Source organism: Calliphora vicina, chromosome 3 (assembly GCF_958450345.1).
Source record: "Calliphora vicina chromosome 3, idCalVici1.1, whole genome shotgun sequence".
In the NCBI taxonomy this organism is placed as follows: domain Eukaryota; kingdom Metazoa; phylum Arthropoda; class Insecta; order Diptera; family Calliphoridae; genus Calliphora; species Calliphora vicina.
In genome coordinates, this window is record NC_088782.1 from 32,925,371 (window position 1) to 32,944,341 (window position 18,971).

At 30.6% G+C, this 18,971-nt stretch overlaps 1 protein-coding gene across 5 annotated transcripts in view; it reads right to left on the reverse strand.

Annotated features, from left to right (window-relative positions):
- Positions 1–14,580: 14,580 nt before the first annotated feature.
- klar (klarsicht) overlaps positions 14,581–18,971 on the reverse strand; it is a 465,338-nt gene continuing 460,947 nt past the window's right edge. For all 5 annotated transcript variants that reach the window (XM_065503780.1, XM_065503779.1, XM_065503783.1 and 2 more), the window contains one exon: positions 14,581–18,234. In XM_065503780.1, the coding sequence (XP_065359852.1) occupies positions 17,374–18,234 (861 nt within the window). In that variant the 3' untranslated portion in view covers positions 14,581–17,373. The remainder of the gene's footprint in view (positions 18,235–18,971) is intronic.

Consider the following 18,971-nt stretch of genomic DNA (forward strand, 5'->3'; position numbering starts at 1 on the left):
TCACTTATATTTTATACCAAAAATCGATTTTTAGTATAAAAAACTAAAATATCTTAAATCGTTAATAACTTTGTAAATACTGCGATTATAGACAATAAAGCTCAAAATCGATTTTTATTATAAAAAACTCAAATTTCATGAATCGTTAATAACTTTGATTATAAGAAAAATAAGTTCAATCTGTGATTGCTCATATTTTATACCAAAAATCGATTTTTAATATAAAAAACTCAAATATCTTAAATCGTCAATAACTTTGCAAATACTGCGATTATAGACAAAATAAGCTCAATCTGTGATCACTCATATTTTATACCAAAAACAGATTTTTAGTATAAAAAACTCAAATTTCTTAAATCGTTAATAACTTTGTAAATACTGCGATTATAGACAAAATGAGGTCAATCTGTGATCACTCATATTTTATAACAAAAATCGATTTTTAATATTAAAAACTCAAATATCTTAAATCGTTAATAACTTTGTAAATACTGCGATTATAGACAAAATGAGGTCAATCTGTGATCACTCATATTTTATACCAAAAATCGATTTTTAGTATAAAAACACTCAAATTTCTTAAATCGTTAATAACTTTGTAAATACTGCGATTATAGACAAAATGAGGTCAATCTGTGATCACTCATATTTTATACCAAAAATCAATTTTTAGTATAAAAAACTCAAATTTCTTAAATCGTTAATAACTTTGTAAATACTGCGATTATAGACAAAATAAGCTCAATCTGTGATCACTCATATTTTATACCAAAAATCGATTTTTATCATAAAAAACTCAAATATCTTAAATCGTTAATAACTTTGTAAATACTGCGATTATAGACAAAATAAGCTCAATCTGTGATCACTTATATTTCATACCAAAAATCGATTTTTGGTATAAAAAACTAAAATATCTTAAATCGTTAATAACTTTGTAAATACTGCGATTATAGACAAAATGAGGTCAATCTGTGATCACTCATATTTTATAACAAAAATCGATTTTTAGTATAAAAAACTCAAATATCTTTAATCGTTAATAACTTTGTAAATACTGCGATTATAGACAAAATAAGCTCAATCTGTGATCACTCATATTTTATACCAAAAATCGATTTTTAGTATAAAAAACTCAAATATCTTAAATCGTTAATAACTTTGTAAATACTGGGATTACAGACAAAATGAGGTCAATCTGTGATCACTCATATATTATAACAAAATCGATTTTTAGTATAAAAAACTCAAATTTCTTAAATCGTTAATAACTTTGTAAATACTGCGATTATAGACAAAATGAAGTTAATCTGTGATCACTCATATTTTATAACAAAAATATAAAAAACTCAAATATCTTAAATCGTTAATAACTTTGTAAATACTATGATTCTGGACAAAATAAGCTCAATCTGTGATCACTCATATTTGATACCAAAAATCGATTTTTAGTATAAAAAACTAAAATATCTTAAATCGTTAATAACTTTGTAAATACTGCGATTATAGACAAAATAAGCTCAATCTGTGATCACTCATATTTTATACCAAAAATCGATTTTTAGTATAAAAAACTCAAATATTTTTAATCGTTAATAACTTTGTTAATGCTGCGATTTTAGACAAAATGAGGTCAATCTGTGATCACTCATATTTTATACCAAAAATCGATTTTTAGTATAAAAAACTCAAATTTCTTAAATCGTTAGTAACTTTGTAAATACTGCGATTACAGACAAAATGAGGTCAATCTGTGATCACTCATATATTATAACAAAATCGATTTTTAGTATAACAAACTCAAATTTCTTAAATCGTTAATAACTTTGTAAATACTGCGATTATAGACAAAATGAAGTTAATCTGTGATCACTCATATTTTATACCAAAAATCGATTTTTAGTATAAAAAACTCAAATATTTTTAATCGTTAATAACTTTGTAAATACTGCGATTATAGACAAAATATGCTCAATCTGTGATCACTCATTATTTATACCAAAAATCGATTTTTAGTATAAAAAAGTCAAATATCTTAAATCGTTAATAACTTTGTAAATACTGCGATTATAGACAAAATAAGCTCAATCTGTGATCACCCATATTTTATACCAAAAATCGATTTTTAATATAAAAAACTCAAATATCTTAAATCGTTAATAACTTTGTAAATACTGTGATTCTAGACAAAATATGTTAAATCGTTAATAGCTTTGAAAATAATTATATTTTAGAAAATTAGCTCTATCGTGTAGACAACGATAATACACATACATAGCTTCGGATCTATGTATGTGTATTATCTGCTGTCAAATACCTAACTCAGTTGTCAAAAACCCAAGTGGTGAAAATGTATTACTAAAAAAACAAAGTGTAAACAAAAACAACACACGTATGTTTATTTTTGTTTGAGTTTTTTTCTACTTTCCGCTCTATCTATATTTCTCTATGTTTATACTAATCACTTATTCACCATTTACTCTAAAAAATTTCAGTCAAATCGACAACATAACCTTATGTCAACTTTAAAACCGCCCATCAATATGTCATAATCGTAAACTCAAACAAATAAAATGCTATGGCTCTGAAAACGCACACAAAATTTCCACACCAACAATTGTATTCACATCTACTTGCCATAAAACCATCCAAAACAGTATTTATTCAGTTTAAACAGAAATTATGCAAATTTCATTTTGGTGGCACTTTAAAAAAAAAAAATACTCAACCACCATTCAAAGTCCTTTTAATATTGTTATTATTAGTTTAATTTTTTATTCACACTTTGTTCCTTTGTGTGGAATTCATACAGCATTCAACACATCCCTTTTCAACACCCATCATCAAAATCAGCAGCCTCTGTCATTTTCATCAGTTGTGTTTTGTTGTTTTTAAGAAAATTAACTTATTGTTGCTGTTGTTGTGTTTTATACTTAAATTTTGAAAAATTATGATTTCATTATGGTTTTGTCTGAAACCTGGTTGGAGTGGGGACATAATGAATAATTCCCTGAGGTTGTTTTTCCTTGAGCAAATTCTTTGCTTTTGTTCTTCTTGAGTGGCATGTGTCAATGACTTGTTCGATTTCAAATTGACATTTTCTTATGTTTTGAGTTTTGTTTAACATTTTTTCTTTATCAATAATATTAAAATGTTTATAATATTATTTAAATTCATTGCAGATTAGTTCATTGGTATAAGATAATATTGATAAGAACTTTGTTTAAGGGCATCATCAAAACAATGTTTACTTAAGCCACTTTTACACTATCTGATTTGAGCAAATGAAGAGTGTTTAGGACATGTATCGGTTCATCAGCTGATCCAGGAATGATTACAATAATATGTATTGAATATCTGAAAATTCAGAAGATTTAAGAATCCTAAAACTGAACAGTCAACTCATTTGCAAAATCATTGGCAGTTAGCTATCGCTACACATCTCAAATGGCAATTGCGAATTCTTTCACTTCTGAAAGATCATCGTATCTAGATCGTCTGAAGCCTAACACAACAACATAAGGTACACTCAGTAGAAAATAAATTCTCTGTTATACAATTTTTGTAACGTCAAACAAATGAAAATATAAAAAAATATGAAAAAAATCAAAATCAAAGTTTGACGTTATAGGGCTAAATATTGAAAACTCTCCCTAGTGATTCTACCTCCAACAATTATTGTATCATGGTCTGAAGCACATTTTCTGTTGTTTCAATTGTTGTGTCAAGCAGGTGCTGAGGTTTCATAAGCAGTCTATTGATTTGTTTCATCGCATTCACCTCTGATTTAACTATCAGGGATTTGTGGAATATGTCATTGATTACACCATGTTTAGCTAAATTGTCTGTAGATCATTTTCAGATTATTCTGAACGACTATAAATTTTTGTGCCAATAAATGGATTAAAATCCAATATATCCATCCCCAACTGCTACCATTTCCGACATGAAAATGATTAAACAATTGTTGAAGCCACTGTGTTCCCAATCCGAATGATTTACCAGTCGTTCGTGGAAATACATACTTTAAATTTTCGGCTTGAGTGTCTAGTATTTGTTGGCTGTCATTGTAAATTATTGACCACCGGAATTCCAGCACGATATCTCATCGCAATTTCTTCAGCAGGTATAATTTCCTTTATAATAAACAGCCATGTCGCTTCAGTTGTATAAGAGCCACGTAGAATCCTTCAAATTACTTCTTCAAATCGGAAAAGCGAGATCCCATCATAAAAACGTTTTGTTAGCCAGTGTTCAATAACATTTTCCATAATAAATTCTCTCTTGCTTTTTACAAATGATGTATTATATTTTCCTTTAATTAATTTTTCAGAACCAGCACTTGACTAATTTAACATCAAAACAATCTGGTAAGTCACAACAACATACATACATCAATTTTTCAACATATATACAAGAAAAAACCAATACATGTTAGCAGTTAGAAAGTGATTTTTTCGAATCGATTATAGCAGGCAATCATACAAATCGACAATTTATGTCTCTGCCAGATGCCAATAAATCTTAATCCAACTTAACAAAATAGTACAAAAAATGGGAAGAAAAAATACCCCAGTCAGAATAATATAACGGTATTTTAAAACCCTAAAATAACGTTCAACTACTTGCAACAAACCAAAAAAAAAAGACAAAGATTTATAACTAAAACCTGTTGTGCTGCTGAGTTTAAACCAAACCAAAGGAAATACACTGTGTGACATTTGAATAGGGATGGAAAGGAGATATTGTATATTCAAGTTTAGAAATCCATTTAAGTAGAACTCCAGCTAAATGGAGTTAAACTAAAAAAACCTAAATCAAATACTGGAAATTCATTACTTCGATACGTTCCCATCATTCCTATAAGGACCATAGGGCCTCATCGAACACGTTCCAATGTGATTTATCATGGGCAAGTAATTTTATTTATCCCCAACTTTTGTTGGGGATAAGAAGACCTGTGTGCTGGTCTTCCAATTCTACGGTTACCCTGAGGATTCCAGTCGATGGCGTTTCTGGTGATGTCGTTAGCTGGTCTACGTAGAATGTGACCGATCCAGTTCCACTTGCGTTTCTTCATTTCTGTTGCAGTGGCAGTTGATTAGTTTCGATCCACAATCTGACATTCGTGATAACATTCGATGATATAAAGTAATACAAAGTTTTTGAGTTTTAAAAAATATTATATATATGAGGGAAATCAAAAATATTGGAGAATTTGACTAATTTTATGTTAATTTATTACGATATTATTGGGTGTATAACTTAAAAATGCGGAATTTTTTAAAATTTTTAGGTTTTATTTTGAAACATTTGTACATTATAAATATATATTCAAAGTATTTTCCATTGTTAGCTATGCCCTATTCCAATCTTTCGGGCAACATATGGATTTCGAACCAAATGAACAAATCAAGCCAATGTTGGATAGTCTGTTCCAAAGTGAAGCGTATCCCAGAGAGAGCGTTCTGCAGCGATAGAAACAAGTAGTAGTCGGACAGGGCAAGGTTTGGACAATAAAGCGGATGAGGCAAAACTTCCCAATCACTTTATTCTAAATACTTTTTAAGAGGTATTGCAAAATGTGGCTGAGCGTTGTCATGATGGACTATTACGGTTTCATGTCTGGCCGCATATTATGGGCGTTCTTCTCGCTTCAAATGAATCAGTTGCATTCGGTACAGGTTCCCTGTGATGGTCTGGTAAGATTTCAACAGCTCATAATTGATACAACCCTTTTGCTCCCACCAAATACAGATACAATACCTTAGCGCTATGGATATTTGGCTTTGGTGTCGATTCGGCTGCTTGGCCAGACTTCACATACCATTTCATACGCTTCGGGATATCGTAATGATTTAATTTTTCATTGCAGGTAATGATTCGGTGCAAAACTGACTTTCTTTAATAGTATTCAAGCAGCATTTCAGATATACAAAATCATCTTTCAAGGTTTCTCGGCTTCAATTCGTATGGTCCACAATTTCCCTGCTTTTGAATGAATGGATTCCGAGCCAAATGAACGAATCAAACCAATATCCGATACACTTTCCAAAGTGAAGTGTATCCCACTGAGAGCGTTCTGCATCGATTGTAACAAATAGTAGTCGGACTGGTCACGGTCACTTCATTCTAAATACTTTTTAACAGGTGACCGAGTGTTGTGATGATGACATATTTCAGTTTCATGTCTGCCCGCATATTCGGGTCATTATTCGGCCAATGCTCGCTTCAAACGAATCAGTTGGGTTCGGTATAAGTTCCCTGTAATGGTCTGGCCTGATTTCAGCAGCTCATAATAGATAGGAAACTTTTGCTTCCACCAAATAATGAGCATTACATTAGCGCAATGGATATTTGGCTTTGGTGTCGATTCCGCTGGTTGGCCGGGCTTCACGTACAATCTGTTATGGTAATGGATTTATTATACTACACCACCATAGTGGGGAGGGTATAATGCGTTTGTGCAGATGTGTGTAACGCCCAAAAACATTGGTCTAATACCCATCTTAAAGTATACCGATCGACTTAGAATCACTTTCTGAGTCGATTTAACGATGTCCGTCCGTCTGACTGGCTGGCTGGCCATGTAAACCTTGTGCGCAGAGTACAGGTCGCAATTTTGAAGATATTTCGATAAAATTTGGTACATTTAATTTTTTTGGCCCAAGGACGAAGCCTACTGAAACTGGCTGAAATCGGTCCATTATTTCACCTAGCCCCCATACAAATGTCCTCTCGAAATTGGACTTTATCGGTCGTAAATGTTTAATTTATATGTGTATCTACAAATTTTATTACGATCGGTCCATAATTAGTCATAGCTCCCATATAGACCCGCTTCCAAAAATCACTTTAACGTGTTTAAATCGCTTAAAAATGTTGGTATATACACAAAATTCAACATAAATAATTTTCATAGAGACATAAATCACATGACCTAATTTTATGGTGATCGGTCCATAATTGGTCATAGCTCCCATATAAAGCCCACTTCCGAAAATCACTCACGAATAAAAATTATTGATATTTTAGAAGAAAAATATTTTTACTCATTTACTTGGTGTAGGGTAAATGAGTCAAGCCCGACCATACTTTCTTACTTGTTTATATATGTATCTACACAAATTTCGCTCCAAATAAGTTTTATATACACAGAGAAAACAGATTCGTAATAGCAACCGAATTTGTTGCCAATCGAATGATTTTCCCTTATTGACCGAATTTTACAGTTGTGGCTACAACATTTTAGAAGCAGTAAAAAAAAGTTTGGTTGCTTCAACCGAAATTCTTTGTTATCAACTGGCTTTCTGCTGTTACAACCAAAAAATTCTGTGTGTGCAACATAATCATTAGATTGGCAACAAATTCGGTTGCTATTACGAATCTGTTTTCTCTGTGTATACAAAATTCATGTCACCAAATTTTGTTACGATCGGTCCATAATTAGTCATAGCTCCCATAGAGACCCGCTTCCGAAAATCACTTTAACGTGCATAAATCGCTTAAAAATGTTGGTATACACACAAAATTGTTAACAACATTGTTAACTTTCATATAGGCACAAATCACACGACATAATTTCATGGTGATCGGCCCATAATTGGTCATAGCCCCCATATAAGGCCCACTACCGAAAATCACTCAAAAATATAAATTATTGAAATTTTAAAAGAAAAATGTTTTTGATCTTTTACTTAGTGTAGGTTATTATATGGTCGGGCTTGACCTACCATACTTTCTTAATTGTTTTTCATAGCAAGTAAATGATTCGGTGAAAAAATTATTTTCTTTCATAGCGTTCAAGTATCATTTCGGACATGCAAAATCGTCATTCAAGGTCTCTCGGCTTCAATTCGTTTGGATGAATACTGCTTCTTGTGTAGATCATAATGATTTTACAATTTCTTGTTGAGTTTTACAACAATTTTCAACAATATAATACCTTTAATTCTGGGTCTTCAAACTTTTTTGGCTGACCTGGCGATATTTTCCTTCTATGTCAAAATCACCACTTCTGAACCGCATAAAACATCTACCGCCCATTGAAACCTATGGAACGCATTGACCATTATTTTGGGTGATTTATCGGTATGATTCAGCTTTCCTTTTTTTCAAATTAAAAAGAAGTAAATCAAAACTTCCCGCATATGACGCTTTGTGGGCACAAAATTCAACATTTTCGAAGCAAAAAAAACGTTGTTGTTTACACAATAATTATTATAAGACAACTATGAATGTGTACGTTGTTTTATGAGGGGGACCTTGCATGGGGACTAGAGACAAATGTTTCCCGATTTTCGCCATACTTTACAGTATAATGCCAGAGTACCTAGAACTAATTTGTGCATAATTTTATCAGTATTGTCTCATAATCAACATATGTTTGTCTCATAATCAACATATGTATGGGGGCTTGGTGAAATCATCGACCGATAGTGCCCATTTTTAATACCAAACAAGCCTTAACAAGAGAGAGTATTTATTACATTTATTTTTGGCCATATCGTGTTTTCAGAAGACAGACGGACATACGGACTAGATCGCTAGAACGCCTTAAAATCGTCTGAGGACCTAGAATATATACAAATGTGGGTCAGCAACAAATATTTTGATGTGTTTTTGATGCTGGGTATAAAAATACAAGCCATCTGAATTCAGTTTCAACGATTCTCCAAAATGTATGATTTTCCTCATATAATAAGTTACTGCCTTTGTTCAAAAATTGTGTAGTGTAAATATGTTCTGTTTTTTTTTTTTTTGTTTTGTGTAGTAGTTTGGAGTGGTTGTGTAAAACAAAAATTATCGTTGTTATTGACAATTTACCTAAACATGTGGGTTTGTAACATATGTACTCGCACTCGAAAGGATCTCATTTTCAAATAATCAAAAAACAAAACACAACGCAACATTCAAACAATGATTTATACGAGAAATATTCTATATTTAATAGAAAATAAAAACAAAATAGGGAAATGGTAACAACAACCCAGGAAAGAATAAGGAAAAAGGGTTAAAGTACAACCAGGGAAAGGGGTTGTTGGATGAATGGTTTAGCGCTAAAGTATTATAATTTAAATTAACAGATTTGCTACGACTTGCAATTGCAAAAGAACACATTTGTGATTTATTTGCTATTTCTTTTTTAATACCAAAAAATGTTGCTTTAAAAATATTTGGTTCAATTCATTTTTTAGTTATATAAAAAAAGAAGTGTGAATTAAGTTTTCTTATTTGCTGGTAATAATCTCATCAAATGAAATTCACACTTTTCTTTGAAGAAACTTAATTCCCTTGATAAAATAGCTGTTACAAAAAACTACCAAGTTGTCCATCAAAGTTATTTTATTCTTAAGTCTATTTGCATAAATTGTTTTGCTCTTTATTTATTTCTTTCCTTTCCATTACCTTTCAAATGAACTCCAGACAATTGTCCAGATATTTATAACGTTTCTTATTTCTAGATTTCTTTTTTTCATCACACTCTCCTCCCTATTGTGCTAAAAAAAGTTGGCCTTTTTTTTGGAATAAATTTTTATTTAAAGCAATTTCCATCTTCAAGGTACAAGTGAGTGAGTACAATGATAAATTGTTCACATATCACAACTTTTAGATTTTTTTATTATTGACTTCCTTCTTTATATCACTAACGTATTCCATGTTGTTGTAACCGTTGGAGTAGGTATGGGATTTCTTATTATTATTGCGTGTATCATCATCATCATCATTGCCCATGTTAAGGAAGTATGGAAGTCGTAAGGAAAAGGTCACATTACACACACAACACTCACTCCTTAAACACATTATCCAAACATTTTGCCAACTCATGATGTGCAAATTTGTGTGCGTCCCTGAGAATCCCTGGGGTATAAAATTAAGTTAAAATGAAGAATGTTTCAGTTGTTACGGTCAAGTGCATTTAACTTAAAGTATTTTTGATAAATTTCTGTAAATTGTATGCATAAATTTTAAAAGGATTTTTAAAGATGCTAATGTTGGAAATTCTTGTGATAATAAATAAAAAAAGTAAGAGTGATATATTCGGCTGTATCGAATCTTATATAACCTTCACCAAAGTATACTTTAAGATAAAGATTGAAAATATGATTGAAACATTTTATATTCTGATTTAGATAACTATTATGGCAACAAGTAAGAGAGCTATATTCCGCTGTGCCGAATCTTATATACCCTTCACCAAATTATACTTCAAAATACAAATTTTAATGATTTTAAGTTAACAAAAATTTTTTTTCCAATTTTTTTTTTTAATTTTTTGGAAAAACAAATTTTTCGAATTGTTATTTTAAATTTAAAATTTTTTTTTTAATTAAAAAAAAATGTTTTAGCTTTTTCAATTTTTTTTGGTGAAAAAAAAATTCGGGTTAAAAAATATTTTTTCCGATTTTGATCCATTGTAGGTCCAACTTACTATGGTCTTATATACGTCGTTGCACAGGTCTATCATTAGATATCCATATTGTCTATTAATGACTTAGTAATCCAGATATAGGTAAAAAATAGGTCAAAAATCGAGGTAGTCCTGGTTTTTTCCCCATATCTCAGCCATTTGTAGACCGATTTTGCTGCTTTTGAATAGGAAACTTCTCGAAGATATCTGGGGTCTTCAGAAAATTGATTTCAACAGACAGACGGATTTGGCTTAATCGACTCCGCTCTCTATAAGGATCCAGAATATATATACTTTATAGGGTCCGAAAATTATATTGTGGAAATTACAAACGGAATGATAAACTTATATATACCCTTCTCACGAAGGTGAAGGTTATAAAAAGTAGGTTATGCCAAATCTATTGCACAACAGGTTATGTAAAAGATAAATTTTATAATTGTTCCTCAATATTAGGGCTGCCATGTCTGCACCAGTCAAATCAGTGGATCATATGAACAAATACACATTTACCAAAACGAGACATTTTTTAAAATCATGCAATATACTTGTTGTAAGTCAAGTTGAACAATTTTCTTTATTTCACAACAACTGCATGATTAAATGAAAGAACTCACTCCTTCAATTTACTTTCAAATAAAATCTTTAAATGCTTAGCTCTAGCGGATGTTGTATGCATTAATTTGTTCCTTTGTGTTTGATGGGTGTAAACATTTGCTATTAAAATATTACTTAACATCTACTACTGACCGCTAGAGGCGCTGACTATATTAAAATTTACTTAAATATGCAGCCTTAAACTATGCTAAATATTTTAAACAATATTGTGAATATTTCCCAACAAAGCATTTTATTACTTTTAAAAAGCAGATTTTGATTTATAAAACACAATTTTCACCAAAATGAGATTTAAAATAGAGTATTCAAAATCGAAAACCGGTATTTTCATCTTTGTTAACTCCACCGGTTTCGTTTTTTTTAACTTTTCATGAGTGTTTTTCGGATGTAGACTTTATAAGGGAGCTGTGAACAATTATGGACCGATTGCGATGAAATTTGGTCGTCTGATTTATGTCTATATGAAAATTATTTGTGTTGAATTCTATGTGGATACCAACAGTTTTAAGATATTTATGCTCGTTAAAGTGATTTTCGGAAGTGGGCCTTACATGGGAGCTATGACTAATTATAAATTTCGTGACATGACTTTAGTATATATAAAACTTATTTGGAGCAAAGGTTGGATAGATACCTAAATAAATTAAAGATTTATGCCCGATAAAGTCCTATTTCGGGTGGACATTTGTATGGGGACTAGGTGAAATAATGTACCGATTCAAAAAGCGATTCTTAGTCGATCAGGTGGGTGTTATACTAATATTTTAGTACGTTACAAACATCAGCATAATACCTTTCCCAATATGGTGGTGTAGGGTATAAAAATGGTTATGCACAAAAAACCACCGGTTTTTTTTATATATTTCCAATTGCACAAAGATCTTAATTAAACCACTTCTGAATGTAACATATGATATATAAAATTATAAATATGATCTACAATAAATGACAATACAATGGAAACTTTTTTGGAAAACTTAGTATATAATTACAGTTACAAACATGACTTTTTTCCAAATATATATCGAAGGACTATATTCAAAACCATTTATCTCAGAAAATACAAATTTTCAGGAGACCAAAGAAACGGTAGATCATAGAAAAAAACTGTGAATCTGAAATCTTAGGTTACGAATCTTTCACCTCCTAAAGTTATGATCAAGTTAAAGTTGAAAATTTAAAAACAAGCATTGAAACTTTCAAGAGTTTTATCATTCATTTGATATCTGTACTTACAACTTCTAACTTAAATATTAAATCCAACGTAAATTAGAGTCACTAGCTTTTGACATTTTTATAGCCTGTAAATAAATTTTTTTAATACATAGTCAAATAAAATTTTGACAATAGCATTTATTTAAGGTATATATACATATCTTTTTGATGGCAGATCATCAGAAATATAACACGACCTTATTAAACCTATAAAGTTTGTCGTACATTTTTAAAATTTTTAAAATCATTCATATCTTTGAACTTTGCTATCATATCGTGTAATCCATGATACAACAACATAAGGTACACCCAGTAGAAAATAAATTCTCAATTATACAATTCTTGTAACGTCAAACAAAATAAAATATAAAAAAATATGAAAAAAATCAAAATCAACGTTTGACGGGTTAGGACTAAATATTGAAAACTCTCCCTAGTGATTCTACCTTCTACAATTATTGTATCATGGTGTAATCAATATTTCTTTATAAGCTGCTAAATTTTGTCTGTCATTTATTCAGTTTATTTTGAAAACTTACAATGGATATAGTGTTCAACAACTCGTTCAAATGATAGAATTGTTATATCAAATTGGTAGTTGGAAACCGACCCTAATTTTCATTAAAAAATCATCTTCAGCGATAAGGCCCATTTCTGGATGAATGGATACATCAACAAACAAAATTTTCGAATTTGTGACGATAACAATCTGCATGAGATCCAAGAGCGTCCATTGCATCCCAAAAAAGTCAGTGTTTGGTGTGGATTTTGGCATCATGTTGGCCAGGCCATCGCCACCAACTTCGAGCGCTACAGGTCGATGATTACCATCTTGGATGATATGAACACCAAAGACATGTGTTTTCAACAGGACGGTGCCACACAGTTCATGCCACATTGGATATTCTGTACGAGCGATTTGAGGGTATGTTCATTTCATATGGAAGTGATGTAAACTGACCGATATCGTGCGATTTTACCCCGTTAGACTTTATCTTGTGGGGTTTGCTTAAGTTGGAGGTCTATGCAAATAAGCCATAAACAACAGCGGCGTCACAAAGTAACAAAACTAATACCATCGGTCAAATTCAGAAAGATTTATGCGTCAGAGTCATGGAAAATTTATCTTTTCGTATGCACGCCACCCATCGAATCCGCGGCGGACATTTACACGATGTTATATTCCATACATAATGTCATCCATATGTATTTTAAATGAATAAAAAATTTCCATGATTCTCACACACACTTTGTTTTATTTAAATTCAAAGATAGGAAGCGCTTAATGAAAGATCCTTTATTATATTAAAAATCAAACCATAAAAATTAGCTTTTATTTAGCTTTATTTATACCATATAGGATATATTTTTCACCAGGCCATTCAGATTTCAGGAGAATCTAGTAAACTCTTATGTTAAAATTACTTTCATGAAAAATTACTAAGTTCTACTAAGTAATCTAAATATTCTTTCTTATTTGTATAATTTCAGAAAAATCAATTAAATTGGCTAACAACAAAAATACTGGAGGAAGGGAGTACATCGTAATGCACAATTCCACAGTGATTGTTTTGTCGAAAGTTCTATAAATAATAGCAATATTAAAAACATGTGTAAATAACAAATCTTATTTAGTGTAAAATAATAAAATTCCATTGTAATAATACAAAAATTACATTCAAATTGTTTTACTTTACATCCGCGTTTAAACAGATGACAATGTTCTGAATTTCATTCTGAAAATCTTAAAAAAGTGTATAACCAGATTTCGTTAAATTTATAATTAGGTAGGTTGATAAATTTTATATTTATAATAAATGAAAGACCATAATTTTGTTTGCATAAGTAATAATTATTTTGTTTATTTAGTGCTTGTCAGTCAAGTTTTCGTTTTTCAGTCATTAAATTTTATTTTTACAATTTGTGTCAAATCTGTAATTTGTTTCTTAACACCAGGCGCCGAGAAACACAAAAACAAAAGCAAGTGATTCTTTAAAAAAAAAATAAAAAAAATTCACAGCATACTTTAGGGATGTTAAAAGTATTTGAGTCAGTCTGTTGCAAAAATATGCCACAGCATGACTCAAATACTTTTCACAGCCTAAAAGTATGTGTTGAATTTTTTTTATTTTTTTTTTCATAAACTACCTACTGCAATTTCAAGGTTTCTGTAAGCCTGGTGTTAAGCTTGAATTTTGAGATTTTGTTTAATTTTGCAAATCAAAATAAGGTGGATGTTGTTCACGGGTGTACGTACGTACATTGTACAAGATTAATATACATTGCAATTATTTTAAGTGGATAACTAACTCTAAATAATAATAAATAAAACCATATTTATTTTTTCTTTTTGTTCTTTCTTTATTTGCAAAAAATATATATTTTTTAAAACTTTTTCTTCTTTTGTTTATCATATTATTGTGGAGTTTTTTAGCTCCCCTACATTTTCATCAAGTTTAACCTAGAAATTACCAAATTAAATTTTAATATATTATGTTTAAGATTTAAAGTACATCATAAATTATGTATAATTACAATAATAATAATAATAAAAAAATATGCAATTTTGTTTTTCTTTTCATGCTTCTTACATAAATAAATTTCATAAAAATTAAAGATGGGTTTTTAGTTTATTTTCAATTGTTTAATTTTGTGGGTTGGTTGGTTTGTTTGTTTTGCCGAAATGTATAAACAATTAAAATACTTAATTAATTTTAATTAAAATTATTGATTGAACTTAAATTTAAACATAACACCTATTAATGTAATAGAACCTTTAAAGTAATACAAGATGATATAATTTTGTTTTTGTTGTTTGATATTTGGGGAGATTTCTTGTTGAATTTTAAACAAGAAAATCCTTTTTTTTTCTTTAATAAACATTAAGCTTCTGTTTGCTTTGTTAAGTGGTTTATGATTTTAATGGTTGTACATTGATTTAATTGATATTTTATTCAATTTATTGGCTAACTACATTTGTTTTATTATTTAACTAGGCACTTTTTGTATAGTTTTTTTCTTGCAAAAATTTAAAGTTTTTAACAAAAACTGTTGGTAAATAAAACAAAATGTAGGTTAATTGATTTAATATGGAATATTCACTTACTTAAAGTAATGTTTAAATGTTGTTTGGTAATGTGAATATTTTGATTGAAGTAAAAAATTAAATTTCAATTCACTTTTCATTAAAAATACCTTTAAAATGTCCGTATTGATAATGATTCTATATTGTTTTATCATTCTTTTTATCCAGCCATACAATATTATATCTTTGATGGATTTAAATGACTTTCATATAAACAATTTTTAAGCTGGATAGTTTTATCTAGCTTTCCGAGCGCAAATTTCGTCAATCAATACCGATTAAAATTTCCTAGCAAATTCTAATGAAATTTCCCTCAATATTGAAAGCCGTAATTTGACCCTCAGGTCTCCTTAGTACAACTTTAGATTTAAACTAAAATTGTCATATAATAAAGTGAGACATTCTGACAATTCCATATGCTTCAGGTTCTACTGGAACCCCAACTTGTATTACAGCTGTATTAAGACAAACATTAACAAAATACTTTTTATTGCAAGTATTTTGAAAATATATATCGAAAGCTTATATTCAAAAAGTCTATACTGCAGATAGCCCTTGTTGAATATAATCCCTCGATATTTCCTTTAGTGTTCAAAATTTTTCAGGAAAAACATGATTCTCATTTGCAAATTTTAAGTTTACTTTTAGGTGTGAGTAATTTTATTAAAATAATAGTATACAATTTTAAATTAGTTAAATAATAGCAATAACAATAGTAAATTTATAAGGTATAGTACAAAATTTTAGAAAGATAATTAGAATTTACAATAAGACATAAATTAAAGTATTATAGAATATTTTTCTTATAAAATTAAAGACTTTTTAAAGTAAAATTCTTTATAGACATAGTTTAGGTTTTAAAAATATAAATTATACAAAATTTTGAATGAAATTTTTAGTAAAAAATAGGAAAAGAGCCATGCAAAGGTAAAATGCAAATGAAAGATAACTGAAATATGTAATTGATTTTGAAAATTTGCCTCAATAATAATAAGAAAGACTCTTAGAAATGAAACAAATTGATAAATTCTTTGAAAATCTATAGATAAGTGTATAAAATTGTTTAAACTTCATTTATCATATTTTATATCGAATAAAATTTGATTATTTACTGTTTAATAAAGGTTTTAGGAACTTTGGAAATAAATAACAGCAAAACGCTGAAAAAATCTGCTAATTTGGACAGGGTGTTTGGATTTAACACACAATGCTAGTGCCACACTTTGAAAATTAAACTGTTCTGTTGCTAAATTAAATTTTTAAACATTATTAAAGTTTAGTACTCTAATATTTCAAATATGATTTGGCAAATGTAAGCCTATATGTTTCAGCATTTTAACTTACAGCTATTAGCTTTGACCTGCCTTTCACCTTTGCTCTTTAAATAGCTCTTTTTTTAAAAGAAGTTGGTTTTAGTAAATTTTGTATCATTAATCTTACACAAAAAAATCTTTACTTTTCCGATTCTGTAGTTACCTTAAGCGTTTTATATTTTCCACAACTTGTATAAATAAGTAAATGCGTTCATCAATTTATCTTAACTCGCAATTAGCATTTCTTTTCATTTTAAGTAAAATACATATTAAAAAAAACAAACAAAATAATTTAATTTCTTTATAATAAAAAAAAACATAAACTTCTTACAAACTCCTTACGACTGCCTTACAAACTGCTTAAAGCTCAACGGTTTTTCTTGCTATTTAGCTAAACCTGCTTCTCTTATAAAAATCATAACGCTACAATATATAAACGCGATATCGCTTAGTAGTACTCTTACAACGACAATGCCCTATATAATGATGAATTTTGATTTGAAATTCATCACATTTCGGTAGTTGTTCTAACTTCTAACGGTCCCCTTTTGTAATAAAAGTAAATCGTGGGGTTTACCTAAACAGCGTACTGTTTTTATCTTATGAGTAATCCCTAAAATCTTTAAGAGACCTTAAAAAATTTGCAAAATATTTATAATAGGCTTTAAAGCCAGTAATTGCTTTGCTAAGTTTTTTATGATTTCTGAATTCATGGCTCTTGCAAATGCCCTTCAAATGGGTGGTGGTCCTCGTATGTAACGTAGCTGAGGCGCAAAACTCATCGAGAAATTATTAATGTTGTCACAGCAATTGGGTTGCATGAGATTGGCAGCACAATAGACAGCGAAGAGGGCCAATTGCATGGGTACCGCTACTCTGGCTATACGCCAACCCCAGCCTCGTTTCGATTTGGGTGTAAGTTCATCATCGGAGGAATCCAATTCATAGCCCATGTTAGGATCATCTGAGGGATCATCACCACCATCGCCGGCCGCTGTCGAGGTCATTTGCAAGGCATTAGTTTGTGACATATCAGCTGAGGCAACAGCATTCGAACTGGACGAGTTACGTCTAGTTTTACGTCTGTTACGTTTGTTAGACATTTGCGAGTTATTAGCTGCATTTGCAGTTTCCTCGGCTTGTGCAGTTTGTTTCAATTTACCATTAGTTTCGGCAGACATTTTAATTGAACCATTTGTTTGTGGTGCCGGCTTAATTGTGCTTAAATCTTTTTGTTCCTCCTGTTTATCTGAAGCCTCCTGCTGCAGTTGCTGTTTCTTATTTTGATGAGAAGCTGCTGTTCTCACTATCAGATCACGACAAGTGTTTTGTAGACTTTTCAATTCATTTTCCGCCGATTCCATACGTGCTGCTATGGATTTCATTGCTTCACTGCCAGGTGCCAACGCCGATTCCAGTTGTTTGGCCAAGCGTCTTAGGACGCCTAGTCTACGTTCACGTTCTGACAGGCCTCCGTCAGAGGTGGTGCCACCATCTGAGATGCCAGAGTCGGATAGAGAACCATTGGAAGCGGTAAATTTGGCAATGTGTAAAATGTGATTGGGATCCAGGTAGTCTTGAACAGCGGTTAACTGGAAGGGAAATAAAAAATAGTGTTCTGGTTAATATTTGTGGAAAATCTTGTAGAAAACTTCAAACTGAATGATTTTGAGGATAAATTACGTTTCCAATTTGTTCTCAAAACCATGTTTATATATAAAACAACAAGGACTTCATATTTAACTAAGGGCTTCAGTTATAAAAACAAACTAAATTTTATTTTTCTTTGAAAATTGCTGCAAACATTTTCTTGACAAGATGCGGGAGGCGCACTTATTGTTTAAAATCATTTCTACCACGAGTTTTCACTGATTTATCTAATGAATTCTCTATCATTGACAACAAGATAGGTAACTGATAGGCAAAAACATAAGTCTGATGTCAAGAACTTAAATTAGTGCCCTATTATCAATCAAAAGTTTGGAAAGCGAACATAATAACAGGATCAAGCTGTATATGAAGCTAATTATCTAGTTAGATGAATGAACAAAAACATCACCAGTGGCTTTTAAGTCCCTTTCGAGCCACCAGGGCCAATTAAAGCTCCTCCGAGCCATTGGTGTATAAATACGGTAAATAATTCAGTAAATATTCTTAAATCGGGCTTTCCGAGCGATATCAACTTTTGGGATCTATTTTTGAACTGAGTATTGAATAGTTCGCCTGCCAGAGTTCTGACAATTACGGGTAAATTCCGATTCAAACCAAGATCGAACTCTATCTAGTATAGAGCATCAGTGAAAGTGCGCCGGGCGCCTGTATTGTAAGA